This window comes from Rhamphochromis sp. 'chilingali' (assembly GCF_963969265.1).
Source record: "Rhamphochromis sp. 'chilingali' genome assembly, chromosome: 10".
Classification (NCBI taxonomy): Eukaryota; Metazoa; Chordata; class Actinopteri; order Cichliformes; family Cichlidae; genus Rhamphochromis; species Rhamphochromis sp. 'chilingali'.
In genome coordinates this window covers 24,666,815-24,686,466 of record NC_137937.1, presented here as the reverse complement: position 1 = coordinate 24,686,466, position 19,652 = coordinate 24,666,815, and the positions used below count along the sequence as shown (strand labels likewise).

At 41.3% G+C, this 19,652-nt stretch overlaps 1 protein-coding gene across 2 annotated transcripts; it reads right to left on the bottom strand.

Moving 5' to 3' along the window:
* Positions 1-882: 882 nt before the first annotated feature.
* mapk4 (mitogen-activated protein kinase 4) lies at positions 883-19,652 on the bottom strand. 2 transcript variants are annotated; one of them, XM_080893554.1, is made up of 9 exons: positions 19,108-19,652; positions 15,881-17,535; positions 15,418-15,593; positions 7,969-8,113; positions 6,570-6,652; positions 5,977-6,055; positions 5,533-5,752; positions 5,135-5,300; positions 883-4,611 (listed from the first exon to the last, which is right to left on the bottom strand). In XM_080893554.1, the coding sequence occupies exons 2-9, from the start codon at positions 16,245-16,247 to the stop codon at positions 3,640-3,642; spliced, it is 2,208 nt and encodes a 735-aa protein (XP_080749680.1). In that variant the 5' UTR covers positions 16,248-17,535; positions 19,108-19,652; the 3' UTR covers positions 883-3,639. The 2 variants fall into 2 exon arrangements, with proteins under 2 accessions (XP_080749680.1, XP_080749681.1); XM_080893555.1 differs by having other exon boundaries at positions 15,881-17,532.

Here is a 19,652-nt window from a genome sequence, read left to right as displayed (position 1 = left end):
TTTACATATTTATCTAAGAAGCAAAACATCCCTGTTCAGTCTTAGGAGAAGACATCTCTCTGGGATGTGTCAGGAAGTGCATCCAGGGTAAAGAATCTGCCAAATCAGACATGCGGAGCTACCAACTGTGCTCACCCCTTGTGAATAAGGAAGTATCTACCATATATATTTATTTGAAGGCTACACAGCACAGAAACTGGTAGATAATGATGAACTGAGTTTAATAGTGCCTATGCTCTGAGTAAACACTCATTGCTCTCCTAAACTAACCTACAATAATATTGACAGATTAACAGATGTTAGGATATTGCTAGAGGTCTTAACAGAAGAATGCAAAAAGATCACGAAAGGCATATTTATATATTTATCTGAAAGCAACAAAAATGGAATGTATATTTATTGGCATGATTTAATGAATGCTAAATGTAGATTGTACATAAAAACTGACAGTGTCTTTCAGTCGATATGTATGCTGATATTTTTTTAACACACTATTTTATACAAGAGAATGCATTTACATTTTAAATGCAATTTAAAATACAAATTTAGCGAAACAAGCCAATTTTCTAACAGTTTTTTCAACCCTCCCCCCAAGTGCATTATCATAAACTGAGTAACGAAATATACATTCTGTATTCTGATTAGTCATAACATTTCCCCCTTGTGTTGCCAAAACAACTCTAACATGTGGACATAGAAACTGTGGGGGCTTCCTGTGAAAGCTGGCAGATCATTTGGATTCTGTGGATTTTGGGCTGAGACTCCCATCTGTGCTTGACAGAGTTAGGATTGGAGTTGTGTTTCCTGCTAGGGAGTGTTGCTGCCTGAGTTTCCCCACCATTACATTATTATACCAGTGCAGTCAAATATGACATCAAAAAATAGTTTTAGTACTGTTTTATTAATTTTCCAGCAAGAACAGAAACTCCAAAAGAGATACTATCAATATAGAGAGAATTAAAAATGTCACAGATTCTCCCAAATGAAAAGCTGAGGCCTCCCTGAAGCATGGATACAACATAAATAGGTGCCCACAGAAACATGACTCTTATCACAAAGTGACACATGATGAAAACAACAACCGTTGAGCTTTTTGAAGAGCCATGCAGAAGGAAAAGGACACGTTACATTCAGCAAGCTGGAAGTATTGAGGTGTACCGAGGCACATTTTCTACATTGCTTTAAACACTTAAAATAATTAACTTCGGCTCAGTACCGACATGTGTTACAGATACTTTTCAGTGACGTTATTGCTGGCTTTGCTCTACCTGCAGCTCAGAAGAAATTTGCTAATGCAAAATATGATCCTTTGTGTTTGACTTAAAGCAAAATTCCTTTTGATTAGGTGGACCGCAGTTTACTGGCAAAAAATAGGGTGAACTCCTGTATTTCTGTATGTGCTAGTGACACTACCTGTGCTTCACTGTGATGTTTAAAAGAACCAACTCGGCTTTGCTGTCTCGTAGGTTGTACTTATGGCAAATCTCATGTATGGCTCAATTCTTTGGAAGTCATACTAAGTTGTGCAAGTGAAAATGTGCCTACAGCATCTGTATGTAGGCTACACCATGCATTACAGGTGCAGACAGCATGAGAGTCAACAGTTTTAGAACAACTTACATCTGCACAGTTAACAGCTAAGACTCGAGACAACTTCGACCTGTGTGTGGCTTGTATGGATTTTAAGGAAGGATTCAACTTATTATTTGATAATACGAAAGGAATAAAACATTCTTATTCTGTTGTGTTGCTGGCAGTATGTTTCACGTACACTATATGGACAAAAGTGACAGGCCACACCCTTTAATCTTTGAATTCAGGTGTTTTCAGTCCTGTGGTATATAAAATCAAGCATTTATACAGTCTACCTGTACAAACATATGTGAAGGAAGTAATAGGATGCTAAACACACAGTTACACAGTAAGAATGCCACTGTTGCAATGCCAGTTTGTATTTATGTGTGTCTGTGGATGGATTTTGTCACTTTTTCAAATGTATTTTATCTTCCATTATCAACTTTAAGGGTTATTTTTTGCACTGCTGACTCAATAACTGCAGTGATCAAAACCTCCTCTGGCATTCACATCAGGACAAAAACTGTGCACGGGGAGCTTCGTGGAATTGGTTTCCATCCCAGCTCCTGTAGGGGTAATATTTAGGTGCCCCAGTACTTCTATCCATATAGTGTATTTCAGCATTACAACTCAACTCGTACATTCTTTGATCAGTTAACAGCAGAATATCACATTTCAAACAGTGACATTTGAGATGGACGGATTGAGGCCACAGAATAAAAGGAATGTTAAATTAACTGGGTTACGTTTGGCATTAGCGTTGAAGAGTTTTGTAAAGCCAGTTTTAGCTCCACAGTTCAAGAGAATGTGAGAAGCTCTTGACTAACAGACTATGAGGCACAAGCCAGCAGCCTTCACCTACTGCTTAATGTTCACCTGCCATTTACCTGGGTCTATTTTTTTAATTCTTTTTATTTGAGTTTCATGTATTAATCTGGCTGCTGCAAACCACTAAAAAGTTTTGAGTACAAATAATTTCCTGCAAAGGTTGTAAAGTATCCATATACTTCAAAATATAGTATACCGTTGTTTGCATGAAAGCTTTCTGTGTGGCTGTCTTGGAACGAGAGGATAGTATATGTTCAGTGTAAAACAGACCTTGCTTGGTGCATCAAGCAAACAAGAAACCATAGCTGTCTGATAGTCAAAAATTACTACCACAGGGCATTCCACATTCAACAAGAACACAATTCACTCCAAATAACATGAACATGGGTTGTAGCAATGAACAAAGAGCACAAGAAAAATACAAACACAAAAATACTAGTCATTGAGAAATATAGTATGTAATTAAATCTGACTGTATTTTTTACAAGTTGACAGGCCGTTTGGAGCAGTGACAAAATGAAGTTGCTGTTAGAGTGTTAAACTCCTTATGGGTCATCGTGTAGCATAATATGATGGATTATTTTTCCAATAAATACATTCAGAGACACACCGGAAAAACACCTTCTGTGTCACTATTATTAGCTGGTGAAACTCACCGCTGGAAGACCACTTGAATTTTTGTTCTGAAAAGGATTACAAACAGTAAGAAGTAGAGAATAAGTACAGAATCTTGTAAGAAAAACAAATTGAAAGCAAGCCTAAAACAGGCTTAAGCTATTAGTTATTAATAGCGTAGGGAGGTGATACCAGCAGCTGACTGTTCCTTCTTTTGTCATTTGCAAATGTTTGTGGCACAAAATGAAATTGTTGTCTGATCGATCAGAGCAAACCTCAGTTAATAAGGAATGTCAGCTGATTGCTTTAAAATATGCTCATGTAAATCAAATCTTTGCTGCTTGCATTGGCAAATGTGGTCCACATTTCTGACCTCTAACTGCCTGAGAACATCTCACGACGAAGCTGGAAGATTGCTTGCTTAAGTCAGGGGGTTGTTTTATCACAGCATATAGTGCGTTGTTGCAATAGTACCAAAAAAGACAAAAGCTGCTAACACTATGGTCTAATGTTTAAGCAGCATATTAAACCACGGGCACTGCTCACAATGTAAAGCACTATGAGCATTTGGGAGTGCTACCCGGTATGATGCTGTGGTGTACCTGCAGTTGAAATTCAACATCAAGAGTTGGGAGTCTGTGGCGTCTGTGGTGATGGAGTCCTGTGCTCTGGGAAGCCGGGTACTTTTCGGTTAATGTTTGGCTGTTTGCTTTCTTCCATCCATCCTCCTTCTTTCGCTTTCTTCCCGCTTGCTTTCTCCTTTCTCTGCCTGCACAGTTTCAGTGCTCGGGATATAAACACATCTAGGTCAAACAGACGCTCTTTTTGTTTGACAGGAAGAGACTCCAGGGAGTCAGCGTTTACTGGCTGAGAAAGGGAAGAAGTGGAAGAAAGCGGCTGAGATTCTGTGGGCTGGAAAAATTGTGTGGTGGTGGTGGGGGAAGACACCGTTTGATATGAATGAGGAGGATGTAGGGAGGTGGGAGATGAAGGAAGAAGTAATGGGAGGGCATAAGAGGAAGACATGATAGGGCGAAATGGGCTTAGTCTGCCTTCATCGTACTCTGATGGTTGCCGCACAACCTCCGTGTAGTGGAAGACTGGAGTTGGGAGGTCAGTAGGGGACAGAGGGAGAGGTGGCGAGGAAGTGTAGCAGGAAGGTGACTGCTGCTCCAAAGAAGGACTGGGACTGGGTGAGTGCAGACGAGACTGGGTGCTCTCAACCCAGCGAGAGATTTCCTGGAACAAATCCCCTGTCTCCTTGTCTTCCTCTTCCTTCGCTGCCTCCTCCTCCTTCATCTCTCCCAGATCCTCCATGCTGCCACCAATAGGCTCAGGAGGCACAAGGAGGCTGTTAATGTTACGCTTCCAGTGTGACAGATCAAGGATGAGCTTAGGCTCTGAGTAGTGTTGAGGTTTTCCCTCTCGCCAGGCAATTTTATCCAGATACGAAGGAGAGCCCACTTTGTAATCACAGGAGCGGCCACAGTCAACCTCCCCGTATCCCAAACCGCAGGCACGTTCCAGAGAGGAGTGAGAGTTTTCCAGGAAGCGCTCCGCCGAGCTGCTGTGGGAATATTTGCGTGGATCAACCTATATGAGACAGTTGGTGAGGGAAAAGTAATTAATTTCAATAAGCAATTAATTCTAGTTGTGTTGACTCATATCCCATGTGTTCAATGAAACTTAAGCTCATGACAGAATAAATACTACAGAGAAAGGACAAAAGCATAGTCAAGTGTGACACAGTCAAAAGTTGCCAGAATAAGTTATCAGCAGGTCTGAAATATACTCAGAAGCCTGGCCATGTAGGGTTTTATATGTAATTAATAACATTTTAAATGAATTCTGAATCTCTGTGGAAGCCAGTGAGAGGAAGCAAGAAGAGGGGGGAATTATAGGAACTGAGACAATATGGTCATCTCACTGTGACAAGAGCCAACAGGGTTACAAGAACTGCTGACACTTGCAGTATCCCTGCTTTAAAATGTAGAAAAATTATTGACCAACATCCAACATCTTCACTTATGTCTTTGCATAACAAAGACATTACAGTACTAGTAGTGCCAGTACAGCAGTCTCCTAGTATCTAGAAAAGGGAGGAAGCATATCCAACCTGAGCCTCCTCTACAAGTGAGCTGGAACTGGCCCGGGGGTCTCTCTGCACCTCCTCTTCCTCTGTAGTGTCTCCCAGGTCAGAGGTAATGTGACAAGGGGGCACGCAGCGACACCTCCCACCTGATTGTTGCCAGCACATAACTGTTGATAAACTGTTTTCGTACCTGCAGAAAGGCAGAAATTACAAGTCAGGAGTAAATAATTTGTGCTCAAACACATACATTTAAGTTGTAATCTGAAAATACACGAATGAACAGCTGAGATTGGTAGTTGATTTGATGAGAAAATGATCAACAGATCATTTTTAGTAGTATTTTTATTATTAAAACATACTAAGAATGACTAGGAAAACATGATCCAATTTTCCCCACTGGTGATTAAAAAAAATCCACACACCTGTCCCACTGGATGCTGGAGGCCTGACTATTGCTGTTGCTGAGGCTCTGCTCAGTGATGAGGCTGTCCTCCAGCTCATCCTCAATGCGGAAGGGATGCGATGAAGTGGGCTCGTCCTCTGGACAAGAGTACTGCTGAAGGAAGGGGTGAGACAACGCCGCTTCAGCTGTCAGGCGATCCATGGGGTTAAAGGTCAAGATACGCTCAAGGAAGTCCACAGCTGGGAGGGGAAAAGAAGGTGTGGGAGTAAAGCCTAAATTATATGTGTTAGACCTCCAAACATCTTCACACGACTCCAGCATCACTTCATCTGTCACAGGTCAGAAGAGCTGTGGTTTTCTATATCTTTTTTTCTCCCTTCTAGCACTTCCATTATTTGTTCCCTTCATACTTTAAAGTCCTTGACCTTCCTCTTCTCCCCATCACTCAGTCCCCATCACTCACCCTGAGGATCCACTTCAGGCAGAAGTTCAGAAAAGGGTTTCTTCACCTTCCATTCATGACTGACATATGAAGGCATCACCTAGAAATGCATGGTTAAAATATTACTTATGTTTCATTATTTTATTTATTTATTTTGTTTACATTTAAGGCATTCCACGCTGAAAAAAGACACATTTAACCTTGTACAAAATTAAGCCTTTCAGAACATCAGACGTTAATAACTTGATTAATAAAAATGATAATATCTCACTATTCAAAGAAAATTTGGGGAAAAAGTAAAAGCAATAAAATGGTCGGGTGAATGAAACATATATTTTGTTTATCATGCGTCTTATTGCGTCTTGTTAGATTTATTAAATTCAAAATGCAAGTTCACAGAGGTGAAGTGACATAGTCTTTAGTCTACATTCATAACAAAAACAGGGGGGAGTGCATGATTATTTCAGATATTATAATATGTGCAGTTCTTGACATAATCAATATTTCTTTAAAAAAAAAATTGCTCTCCAAAGCTGGGAAAATGAATGTCAGGCTTAATAATCAGTCAGACATTATAATGCTAATATGACTTGCAGTAGCCTCTGATGTTTGACCTGTAGCAGATCCTGCCTGTCCTCCTCTCTCAGCACCGGCACTGTGTTGAGAATCAGCTGCATCTGCTCCAGCTCATGAGCTCCTGGGAGCAAGACACAACCAATCAGAAGCAAGTTCAGAAGAGACAGAGGATCAGTTACATAAGCTGGGGGGAAACGTCAACTTTAAGAGTCAAGCATGAATATCTGGGAGATGGAAGATGTCAATTTAAAGACACAGTAAGTTAACAACTAGGTGGAAATTACTACTAAAGCATTCAAATTTCACACCACACCCTGTGGAATCAGTAAACTTGAAACTTTGGGCACACTGTTCTTTTGGCCACTCTCACATTAAGGAATAAACATCCTGCAACCCATCTACACTGGCAGACATCTACTCTAACTACCCTAGCTTGTTGCTGTGCCTGCATCAACTGGGAGGAATCAGTTGTCGTAAGTTTCCACTCAGTTATAGTTCACAAAGAGCATTTTACCTCTGACAGCTGGAGGGAAAATTCATATTTTGAAGTCACTGAATGCGGAGTAATCAGAAGTGTAGCATGCTTCTGTGGCATGCAAGTCTTCTTCTAACACAGAGCAGCAAAGCAGCATTTTCAGCTCATCTGACACATGGTGAAGTTCCCTTTAAATGTTTCATAAAGCCAATGGACACCAGCAGGTGGAGCTATATCAACAGAGTCGTAGCTGCAAGAAATATGCAAGCAGTGGTAGTTTGTTTGGAAGGGAGAATGCGGTCTCCTCTCTGGTAAACAAATATATGCTGTTTCCACTCTAGTCTGCGGGTTAAGTAAAAGCCAAGGAAAACACCTCTAACATCTGATGTATGAAATTTAAAAAATGCAGGAACACTAAGGAACAAAGAACACCTATATGTTTATGATGCCAGCCCTGTGGTGTAGAGGGCTGATGGAGGTCAAACCAGCCTGTGAGGAAGAACTACATCTACTCTGGAGAGTGAGAATTTCTCTATCATCATTGTCATTCTAGTCAGGCAAAGAAGTAGTGTGCAGAAAGAGAGCAAAGTGTCTTTGGTGGAGGACACTGTCAAAGGAAAAAAAACCAAACTCTCTTTGCTCTAACTGGATGGCGTCACTAGTGTGATGCAATTATTATAATTATGTTCAGTTCAGTTCAATGACAACAACAGTTGTCTCAAGGTGCTTTATATTTTAGAGTAAATGCAAAAACAAAAACAAAAAAAACCCCCAAACAACAATCAGATGAGCAAGCACTTTGGTGACAGTGGGAAGGAAAAACTCCCTTTTAAGAGGAAGAAACCTCAGGCAAAGCCAGGCTCAGGGAGGGGCAGTTATCTGCGGTTTGGGGTGATATATTAGTAATAAGGTTGAAAATGACAGTACTTAAACGGTGAACGCATTAAAAACAGTAGACATACCTGCAAATAGCATGCGTCCAGTGAGCATCTCAACCAGTATGCAGCCCGCAGCCCACATGTCTATGGCCTTGGTATAATTGTTGGGTGACAGCAGCAGACGTGGGGAGCAATACCATTTAGTTACCAAACCTTCCGACAGATAGCCCTGGATAAGGAAAGCAGAGGGATAAAATTGTTGAAAGTGAGAAATACAGAAAATGAAAGCTCTGAGAATCTTAAGTTATTTTCATATACGACGGGCATGCATCAGATTGGACTGTTAGCAGGCTGCATGTACTTGAATACGTATAAAGTTTGCTGGTAGTTGTTTGTCTTTAAAATGGATTGCCCTGAATTTCCACCGAAGCAACAACATAAGTCCTCATTAGTGCTGCTCTGACAGGATTCAGAGGACTCTATCTAATTCTCTAAAAAATCCTCTTTGTGAATAATGATGTTATGCACAGAGATACGCCAGTCACCACAGAGATAAGTCCGCATATTCCCTGATGTAGAGATAATGAGATGTTTCTGCCTGTTGCTATCATTAACACTTTCCCCACCTCTTGTATATCACCCCACCTCTCACTCTCCAGCCTTGTAAAATCTCAAAATACCTTCACTTACTACATCATATTTTTATTCCCCTCGTAGTTCTCCTGAGCCAAATTTCACTGCCCCAGGCTCTTAAACTTCTTCACAGCCCAGCTTGAAAAGAGAGCAGACTGCACGAGAAAATGCGGTTATATTTCCCCTCACACATTTTTAGATTTCTTGGCAGGAAAAGGCAGATGTAGTCTTCACTGCTTTTCCACTCAGCTGCTGTGAATTGTTTTATAATGACTGACATCACTCACATAAACTTTTCATTGTGCTGGGACGCTATTCTGTTGCCCATCTCTCAGGCTAATTTGAATTTGATGACTAACTGGCAAAGATCAGAAATAGATAGAAAATGAACCCCACAATGGCTCATGGCATACATGTCTAATATGCCTCTTAGCACTATTCTCTTATCCTTTCTGCCTCTCTAGCCCTCATTTTTTTTTATCCTCGTTGCTCTTCTTTCCTTCTATCCTCCGCTCTCCTAAAGTAATTTTCTATTCTCCTTTTCACCAGTCTCCTATCTTCTTATCTATTTTTTGGGGGGAAAGAGTTACTCTATTTAAGCCAATAAAATACAGACAGCTTGAATTTTTTTCCTCATTCAGATAAGCTATCACACTTGAAACTCTTCATGTCAGTAAATCATCTGGGGGTACTATGCCAAAAAAGGGCTGGCCTGCTTTCTCACGCTTTTGATGCGTCCCAAAGCTGCTTCATATTTTCGACAGCTTGAAAATAAGTGCCTTCTCGATAGGAAAAAGAAAAAGGGTAATTTTTCTTGATCAGCAGGTTATGAGTATGACTCAGAGTCTTCTTCACTGTGGGCCACCCACACCAAGATTCCCACTTAGACATCGCTGTGCGCGGTGTGCCTGGCCGAAGTAGGTTTTCTTTGCATGTCAAAACGACTGTACGACTCTTTTTTAAAAAGTTAGACTACTCCTACGTGCATTGAATGTAACTGCTAAGTCACTGCCTGTTCTCTTCTTTGTGGCAGGAGACAGTGCAAAAAATGATGCTGACTACTCAGTGACCTTATCTTCTATCTGTCTGGCCCGCTGTTGCCTTTTCATATCTGAGCTCTTGTTTACGCTCCCTGGTGAGAGTTTGATAGATGTTTCAAAAGTACCAAAGTACATTTCTTTCAGGGCCAACCCAAGCCTGGACACAGTTTTTAAGGGAAAAGCAAATTTAGGCCTCAGTTTTATAAAGCAATGCATAGATGTGGTCACATATGTCATTTGTAGCTGTGTTTGCTTTGTTTCCAAAACTATCCCCACTTCTGTTTTAGTGTTTTTGCTACTCTTTAAGATTATGGGGTGATTTCCCCCATCTTTGCTTCCTCTTTGTCCCCATTGACCTTCTTCCTCCTGCTTTTTCCTCCCACTTTTTTTATCATTCGTTCATCCCAACCTCCCACCTCAGTATTTCTCTGCGTCATCATTAGCTGCGCCTGTTCCCCTTCCCTTCCTCTTTTCTTCACACTTATTCTCTTTCTTCTAGCCTTTAGTGCATCTCAACAAGCTTCCTTTACCTCCTTTCTCATCTGTTTCTTCCCTCCTTCTCTTCTCTCCAGGTACTTTTAAACACTCTGTCCTTATCCAACTGTCTTCCCCCTTCCTCTGCTCTGACCTTCATCCAGGTAATGAATAATTTCTGGGCAGATCCAGCACTGCCTCAGCAGGTGGCATTCACACATACACATTCACAGAAGCACCAAGATCTTACCGGTGTAGACTGTAAATAACATCACAAATAATGTTGTTTTCCCCCTCTGTTTTCTGCCTCTCTCCTCTCAGCCCTTCTGTCATCTCTCTCTGCCTGAGTAAATGTTTGCTCTGTGTAGTCAGAAACACACTTCCAGACAGCTCTTCAAACAACCTAATTTCAATGCCTGGACTGAGATACAGTACAAGTATTAAAAGGTATGGCTAATGCAGAGAAGAAGTCTGTCTGATCATTGAGTAGGAAGAATTACACATCACAACTTTCTTTCAAAAAAAACATGATATAAAATCTTCATAAGTTCTTCTGTGATACTAAAGCATTAACCAGTCTTATTTAAAGTTAACAGCATTTGTGAATTTCCATCACAGCTGAGGTTAATGCGGCCTACGCCCATTAACAGAAAATGCCTGAAAAGGCACTTTTGGTTTGCATTATTGAATAAGAGCAACAGAGAGAGAATGCTATTGTATTCACTGAAAGCATCTGCTTTGGTATCAAAACTGCATCACAAATAGCCCAAATAGCATCAGACGTTATCCATCCATAATAATTTGAGAAATCCTTTGCAGCATTATCTAACTTATGAATGAGATTATTCTTCTTTTCTTGAATATTTTGCAAAAATCTTTAGACGTTTTTAATTTGTGTGAGCTGTCATCTGAAGATTGGTCCATGTTGTTGTCAAAACCATTTAAAGCATATTTATAGAGCTTAAGTGCAACACAGATGCAGCACTTTGTGAACATACTGGATTCTGCCTAGATAAACATTCATGGGGGTAATAACCAACCACCTTGAAGATGAAGGATGTGATGTGGGTAGAATACAGAAGACATCCCCTTGTTGCAGTACAAGGAAGAGTATTAAGTGCTTGGTCATGTAGCCAAACAGAGGGACAGAATGTCCACTGGTTCCTAAGACTATTTTGCTACTATAATAAAGCCTATTTTTTTTTGGCATTGACAGTCTGCATGCCATTGTTCTGTTTTTATCTTTTTCCTTTTTCTTTTGTATTGCTGTATTTTACTTCATTTTCAATTATAGGATTCTTTTTCTACAACAAATACTAATCTTTTGCTTTATAAGGTAGAATTTAAAACCTTGAAAACAACATCCAAAGAGTATTAGCTTTGATTCGTATTAGCAGTCAGTTATTCTCAGCAAATCAATGGTCTGATACAATAATATCAGTCATGATACGCAGGACAAGAAACAGTCGTGTGAAAAAGAAGAGACACCATGTTTCAGTGCTGAGGACAATAAACATAATTTAGAATATTGTCTGTAGTCTATATTATTAAAATACAAACCCAGATGTTAAACAACAAAACATATTACACCATGTCATTATTTATTAAAAACTAAAGCCAAGCCAAATATAGAAGCAGTGTGTGAAAAACTAATTACACCCCATCATTCGGTGGTTTGAGGAAGCACCTTTGGCAGCAATAACTTGAAGTAAGCATTTTCTGTCTGACTTTATGAGTTTTTCACATTGTTGTGGAGGATTCCACTCAAATTTGAAATATTTCTTCAGTTTATTGAGGTTTGTGGGCATTTGCACAGTTCTCTTAAAGTCACACTACAGCATTTCAGTCAGGTTGGGGCCTGGACTTTGACTGGGCCATTTGATTCTTGTCATTGTGACTCATTCTAATGTAGACTTGGTGGTTTGTCTGAGATCATAGCCTTGCTGCATGACCCAGTTTCAGCCAGGCTTTACATGACGAACAGATGACCTCGCATTTGACTCTAGAAAACTTTGGCAAACAGAGGATGTCACGGCTGACTCGATAACTGTAAGGTGCCCACTTCCTGTGGCTGCAGAACAAGCCCAAATCATCATCCCTCCACCACCATGCTTGACAGTTGGTATGAAGTGTATGCGCTGATATGCTGTGTTTGGTTTTCTCCAAGAATCTGCTGTATATTATAGCCACGCATTTCCACCTTCGTCTCATCTGTCCAAAGGAAATTTTCCAGTAGTCTTGTAATGTGGTGAGATGCAGCTTTTCAAATCTAAGCCATGCTGCCCTGGTTTTGGTTTTTTTTAGAGAGAGAAGAGACTTTCTCTTGTCTCCTAGCAACCCTTCCAAACAAGCCATACTTGTTCAGCTTTTTTCTAATTGTATTTCCATGAACTTTAACATTTAACATGCTAGCTGAACTCTATAGAGTCTGAGATATAGCTGGTGGATTTCTTTTGCTTTTTTTTTGCAGGGTCTCTGAGCAATACACAGTTTGACCTTGGGGGGAATCTTCTGTGACGTGCATTCCTGGGAAGACTGGCAACAGACTTGAATGTTTTCCACTTGTGAATAATCTTTCTCGCTGTAAAATCACGAGCTTCAAATTGTTTAGAAATGGATTTCTAACAGCAGCAACAGTTACTTGTCTGAGATCATTGCTGATGTCTTTGCATTGTGTTAACAGGCAGTCGAATACTGCAGACCAGCAAAATGACAAAACCTCTGCTTTATAAATGTGCTCAGTTAATCGGGTTGATTTGATTAGCAGCACCTGTCTGTTACTTACTCTCTTAATTCCTATGGAAGTTGGTGGGTGTTGGAAGAGAAAGGTTGAATATGTGTTTTTCCACACACTGCTTCTGCATTTAGGCTTAATATTTGTTAAATAAATAATGAGATGTGACATGTAATATGTCTGAGGTTCCATTTATCTAATTGCAAGACCTGATAAGGACAAAAAAAATTAAAATTGTATCTTGATAATAAAAAAATCTTAGAACCAAAAGCGAGTGTACTTCACATTCACATGACTGTGTGAGTGGTGTTGGAAAACACTTTTTCAGTACTGAAATAGTATTTTGGAGAAATGTGTTTGAAAAACTGTAGCCTCTGACTTTTTCTCGCCCTTGTCTGACGTCTCCGCTTTGAGCTTTTCTCCACGTTCTTTCTTTTTCTCCCTGCCTCTGCTTTCATACTTTTTTACAAAGCTTTTTAGCTCTTTCGCTCAGCCTTCCCCGGTTTAAAATTTCTCACTCTTGCTTCTCATCTGTTCTTTCTCTCCCTTCTCTTCTTCCCTTCCACCCCCCCTCTCCGAATGCACCCCTGTGTCTGCACCCAGCTGATCCCCAGTCCCGTGCTCTGAGCTGACAAAGATCGCCTTTCACAAGAGCTCCTCTTCACAAGCACAAACCCAAACCCCCCCACACACAAACATATAAGCTTGCACACACATTCAGTCCCGCTAGTGTTACAGTGTGGCTTTGGGCTCTTTGCACACAATAAAGCTGAACAATAGAGCAGTAAATCTTCACACTAATCTTTCAGAAGTCTTTATATGCCATTGCCAGACTATCCACAGAGTTTAATTAGTGAAAAACTTGATATCAGCTCTGGGAAGAAGACATAAATAGCTGGGTTCGGGGTGAAGGGGAAGCTTCTTGTGAAAAACGCAGGTTGGCAATATCAAACAGGGAGATGTGTAATCAGAGAATATATGAAACAAACATTAGCCTGCACTGCAATGCGTAAGGAGAGATACATCAGTTACACACTTCTCAAAATTGGAGATTATGAAATTCTGGCTGCTTGGTCCACAGGTGCACTTTACATACGCAGGATCAGACTATTGATAAGCATCCAGTTGTAAAATAAAATGGAAACCTGATAGATTCCTCATTGCAAATTGAAATATAGAAAGAATTTTCTTTGAAAGGATTCTTTTACAGCACTACACTATTTATTGTGTGATCAGCTGCCTGATAACCACATAGGGTTTGAGGAATTGGTGTCTCTTCCCTAATAACAACTCTACCATAATGAGATGGAGCAGAGATAATGTTTGATATTACAATGTGCTGCCTAGATGTAGCCATCAGCAGTTGAATGGCATACGGTGCTTCAGAGAAATGAGAAGAGAGGAAAAGAAATCCCCCGCAAGTTGGCTGAAATGTTTGGTATGATTAGTTTTTGTAGAACAAGCTGCACAAAGTATTTCATTTTTTATTTTTTTATTTTGATTTCAAAATCAATGTGGCCAACAGAGCCCTTCGTGGTTGATCAGGGATTTAAAGATTTATATAAAAAAATGAAAAGGCATTAATTAGCTTCCAGTCAAAATAGATCTTGGCACTCTGGCTTTATTTACATGCCCTACAAAAACATTAAGTGAGAATAATTGGGATACATCTGGGAATGTTTGTGCACATATCACAATCTCTTCTTTGGTCATCACACCAGTATTTTCTTATAGACATGCACTTAAATAAAGACTACAAAAACTACAGTACTGTGCAAAAAGCTTGAGCACTTCTTATTTCATCATCCATCCATCGAGTTCTGGGTCACAGGAGGGCTGGAGCATATCCCAGCTGTCATAAGGCAAGAGGACATGATCAATCAAATTTGAAAATTTTGTTTCTAATCGTTGTCAATGATGTATGGAGGAGGTCCAGATAGAGGTACAACAATACGTCAAAACTGATGGAATTATGAACGCAGAAAGTACAGTCGGACTTTGATCCACCATTCAATACCATCTTGAAAGCATCTGCTTGGCAGCAGCTTCATTTTTCAGTGTGACAGTGATTCCAAACACAATGCCAGTCCAGTAAAAACATGCCCTGATAGAACTACACACTGAAACACTATCATAGATTGGCCTCCCCAGAGCCTGGATCTCAACATTATTGGATCAGTGTGTGATCATCTTGACAGAGGACGGAACAAAAGGCAGCTAACATCCAAAGAAGAACTTAAGGAAGCCTGGAGACTACCTGAAGAAATGACAATAAAATTTGCCTTGGAGAGTTCAGGCTGTGTTGGAGGATGAAGCTGGTAACACTAAATATTGACATTCAAACTTCTTAGAATTGTACAAACTCGTGTTTTAATAAATCGATGCACCAATCTCCAGTTTTCCTTGCAAAATATAAAGAAATGAGGGTTGGCTCGAGACTTTTGCACAGTACTGCTGTAATATGACTCATCCATTTACCAATTTGAAAAGACACTGTAGGCCATTTGGAAAACTTTTTTGAGCGAGCTATCCATGCAATGAGCTGCCACCTTGTCAGCATGAGTCTCCCTGCAGATCATGCACTTCTGTGTGTGTTTGTGTGCCTGTGTGTGCGTGGGTCCTTCAGTGGTCCTTGTGCGTCTTCACGCTTACCTTATGAGAATAATGAGGGTCGACTATTCTGGCCAGCCCGAAGTCTCCGATCTTGAGCAGCAGTTGGTCCGTGTTGATAAATGTGTTGGCTGGCTTCAGGTCTCTGTGCAGGACGTTGGCAGAGTGGATAAACTTCAGTCCCCTCAGCAGCTGGTAGAACAGCAGAGTAGCATGACCTGCTCAAGGGCAAAAATCAAATCAGCACATCACGATGTACCCCAATGTCCATATGCAATGTATAAGCACATATTTTCTTCTTTAAAAAACATCTATTATCATGTCTGGATATAGGCAATAGTAAAAAATAAATACGTATCCCTCTGGCCTGTATTTCTGTTTATCCATCTTGACTGTTTTGATGTGAGATTTCTGCCTTGCCAAATTGTTATAAAAAAACCCTGCTTTGTTTATAACTTTGTGGTGATTTGCTGGGCAAGTTTTCTGTATTCTTCCTTTTATTTACCTGTATGTAGCGGCCCTTGCTCCAGCAGTCGAGCCAGATCAGTCTCCATGCACTCCTGGACAATGTAGAGGGCGCTGAGCTGGGTTGGATCTCGGGGCAAGGGCCGTCCATATGGAGCTAAAACCTCGTGGACTCTCACCACATTTTCATGGTGCAGCCGTCGGGTGATCTTTACCTCCCGCAGGGCATGTTTCACCGTCACGGCGTCTCGCATCACCAGCTTTTTAATTGCTACACGCTTTCCAGTCCGCTGGTCCACAGCAGACAGGACCAAGCCTGTGACACCTGTACCGAGAGGTCGAGGGTCAACAAAGTGACCACCGAGGTCGAAGCCATGGAGAAAGTGCGGTGTGTCCTGTGTGGCCATCGCTGCTCACTCTGGAGGTAACAGGGATGTATGATTCGAGGTACCAGACGGTAGATTTAATCTCTTGATTAGCAATGATTGTTTCACTCTTTTATGCACACGTTACATCTTGCTGGTGAGTGGAGACCTGAATTTTATTTACTTAGCTGCTGCATTTAGATACATGTAGATAGATGTTTCCTTGTAGACAAAAGCACAATGCAGGACTATTCCTACGAAAAATGGTGACAATTCAAGAGACCAACCAAAACTTTAAAAGGGATTATTAAGAAATGCTTGTGCTGAATTTCAGAGCTATTCTTAGTATTGCAAGAAAAGAAATGATCTCCATGGGATCTAAAGAATAAGATTTTGTGCGTCATTTGACCTCTTCATTTAGTCCAGTGTGGAGCAATTCAAGTTGTACTTCACCATCTGTTGCCTGTGTGTCCCAAACTAAGGACAAAGAAGATGAACTCTGATGCCTTTGAGAAAAGGTGCAACTGAGCAAAACCTCAAACTCAGTACAGCTAAAAATATGCAAAACTGTAATGTTCGGCTTTAGTCAGTGATCACACAGGGACACTTTTAACATGCTGGTAAAGCCTCTACAGTGGATGTTTAAAAATAACTTATTTTTTTCCTCCAGCATCTTCCTCTTGACTCTTGATGGTGATGATGTCTGTCTCTCCCTCACAGATGTTTTATTTTAGAGCTGAAGTCTGCTGCAGGGGTGTACTTCTAATCTCTGCCTGTATCTTCATGCACAGATAGTCAGAATATCAGGGAGCCTTATTAATACTACTCAGGGCATGGGGTATCCATAGAAACAACCCTCCGTGTGGCTGATTCTTGACTTGATGTATCATGGGACAGCAGCAGCAGCAGCAGCAGGCGGATGGTCGGCTCTGCACTCTTCTCTGTTTATGCACGCTCCGCTGTTTGTTACAAGTCATCAAGCAGCCTTTGATGGTGAGGCAAGGAAAAAAAAAGGGAGGAGCAGTCATGTGTTTTATATTCAATAAGACTCTGTTGGCTCCTCCTCTTCTTCCATGATACCAGTGAGTGCCTCTCTCAGGCACGCGAGTTCATTCAAAGGGAGCTCCACACCTGGGTGCCAGCCAAATCCTAGAACTGTGGTATCCGCTCAGTATGCATATGTGTACATGTGCTTGGGTGTAATCCCTCAGAAATCTGCTTCCTGTTGCCTTTTCCTGAATGTAGGGATTTCAGCAGCATCAGCATCAAGGCCAGTATAGGAAGACACCACCATTAGCTGCATCGCTCAGCACATCTGCTGCTCCTGCTGCTGGGGAGGGAAAGAGGAAACGGGGTGAGAGCTTGGAGACGAGGAAGATAACAAGGAAAGTTAGACGGCAGCAGAGCCCGGGTGTTAACGTTGTCTGTTGCGGCAGAGTTACCATTACATAACACCAAATGGCAGTGTAACCTAATCTATGCAAGCAACTTTGAGTGCATAGAGAGAGGATGATCAATTTTATGGTGCTTTAATATGCGTTATATTAAAGCACATCAAATGTTATCACATCAAAGCAAAAAGTCTATTTGACAGGGTGGACTAGATTGACATGATTGCAGTTTCTTGTTCATCCTTTCAGTTTTTGATCTGCTTTAGACAATTTTAGTTCCAATTTCTAACCCAGGAAGGTCACATAGAGGTAGCAAACAAAAGAATTGACTTTGTCCTTCTCTTCAGCCCCAGAGGTGAAGTCATCAATCCATAAAACAAATCTCTGTGCTACCAGAAGCCTCGAGGCACGGTTGAGAATGAACTCATCCCTCTTTTAGCTCTTTCTTACTTGAATTGGAGAGCATACACCCTGTAACTGAACTGGACTGCAGGTGCTTTTATCCCCCCCCCCCCCCCCCCCCCCTATTTCCACAGCCTTTAAAATACTTACACACTCATGTTAAGCTCAGTCAGAGGCTGCAAGAGTGTAAGGTGAGAACAGAGAGACTAGAGAGGCAGCACTGACAGTGGGTCTGGGTGGGAGGTGCAGCACTGGGGTAACTTTATAAATAATGCATAACCACTAACGACATGTTGGTGCTCTCTCTCTCTCTCTCTCTCACACACACACACAAACTGAGCATTTATTCTCTATATTTCTTCGGGTTATGCAACAGTGCTATATATTATGAATAACAATGCAGTGGCTTTATCCAGTCCAAAAAATGTTTATGTCAAAAACAATTGATTTAAATTCAGAGTGCATGCTTTTTAAAATAATATAATGTAGTTATTCATTCATATTTAAGAGGAGGGAAATAAAAGTCAACTCTTGGCATGAGCCAATATGATGTTACTAAATTTGTAGGTGATAGCAGATATGAGCAAATAAGGGCACATCTGTCATACTCCTGGCTTTGTGCTGATGATTTTCTGTCCCAGAGGAACCTCTGTAGCTTTGTTTTCTACTCTTTCTTTTCCGTCTTCCTCTCTCTCTCTCTCTCTCTCTCTCTCTCTCTCTCTCTCTCTCTCTCTCTCTCTCTCTCTGTCGCGCTCTCTTTTATACTCGGTTTACTTCCCAATAAGCGTAAAGGCAGTTTTAGCCCACTTTACATCATGGGAAACACTACATGTTCTCCCTCTGCGCATGCTGGCTTGATGCAGCTGCCTTTGTGTGTCTACACACACTCTAGAAACGCCCCTCTGACAGAACAAAAACAATGTAATGGAAGTGCATGTAATAAAACATAAAGCCCAGTTTATAAGGGGAAAAGTATTCCAAACATTAACAACCCTATGTCAGACACATATCTCAGATATCTTATCAGAGCATCTGTTCTGTGGCAAACGACAAGAGGAAGAAGAAAGAAATACACGCAAAGATAACACCAGGAACCATCCAGCACTCACCGGGGCATTACACAGCCGCAGCCTGCCGTCCAGAAACAAAGATCCGGGGAAACGATGCGAGCTCCGTGCAAGCAAAGAAAGTGAAACACGACCGCAGCTCTGCCTCTATGGTGTGTCGGGGAGATTCAGTTGATAGAGAGGGGAACAGTCGGTGCGGGTCGGCACCGGGGCTGGGGGGAGATGAGATAAGCCGGAGGCTGCTACAGAGCCGGTTATTGTGAGCGACTGTCCGCTCTCTGTCAGCGCTTCAGAGCGATGATCTGAGTGAGGGGGCGGAGAGGAAGCGATCACCCCGATTCAGGTGCATCCAGCAGACCCGAGTGGCCTCGTAGGCTCTCTCACACACTGCACCACACATGATTAAGTACTAATCTCTCTCCCTCTCCCTCTCCCTCCTCACTTTCACATCTCTCCCTCATATCTCCGTGACTCCCGGCAGCATCTCCCAGACCTTAGTTTCCACGAGTGTCACAGTTACTGGTCTCCAAACCCGCTGAAGGATAAACAAAGAGAAAATTATAATTCAGACCCCATCTTTCTCATCC

Bases quoted from the DNA above. Each gene is read 5' to 3' on its own strand.
- mapk4 (XM_080893554.1), bottom strand. From the start codon at position 16,247: ATGGCCACACAGGACACACCGCACTTTCTCCATGGCTTCGACCTCGGT. The intron at 6,653-7,968 runs GTATGTCTACTG...TCTTGCTCCCAG, and splicing joins TGGACGCATGCTATTTGCAG to GAGCTCATGAGCTGGAGCAG. The intron at 4,612-5,134 runs GTTGGATATGCT...TGTCTCATATAG, and splicing joins CACTTGTAGAGGAGGCTCAG to GTTGATCCACGCAAATATTC.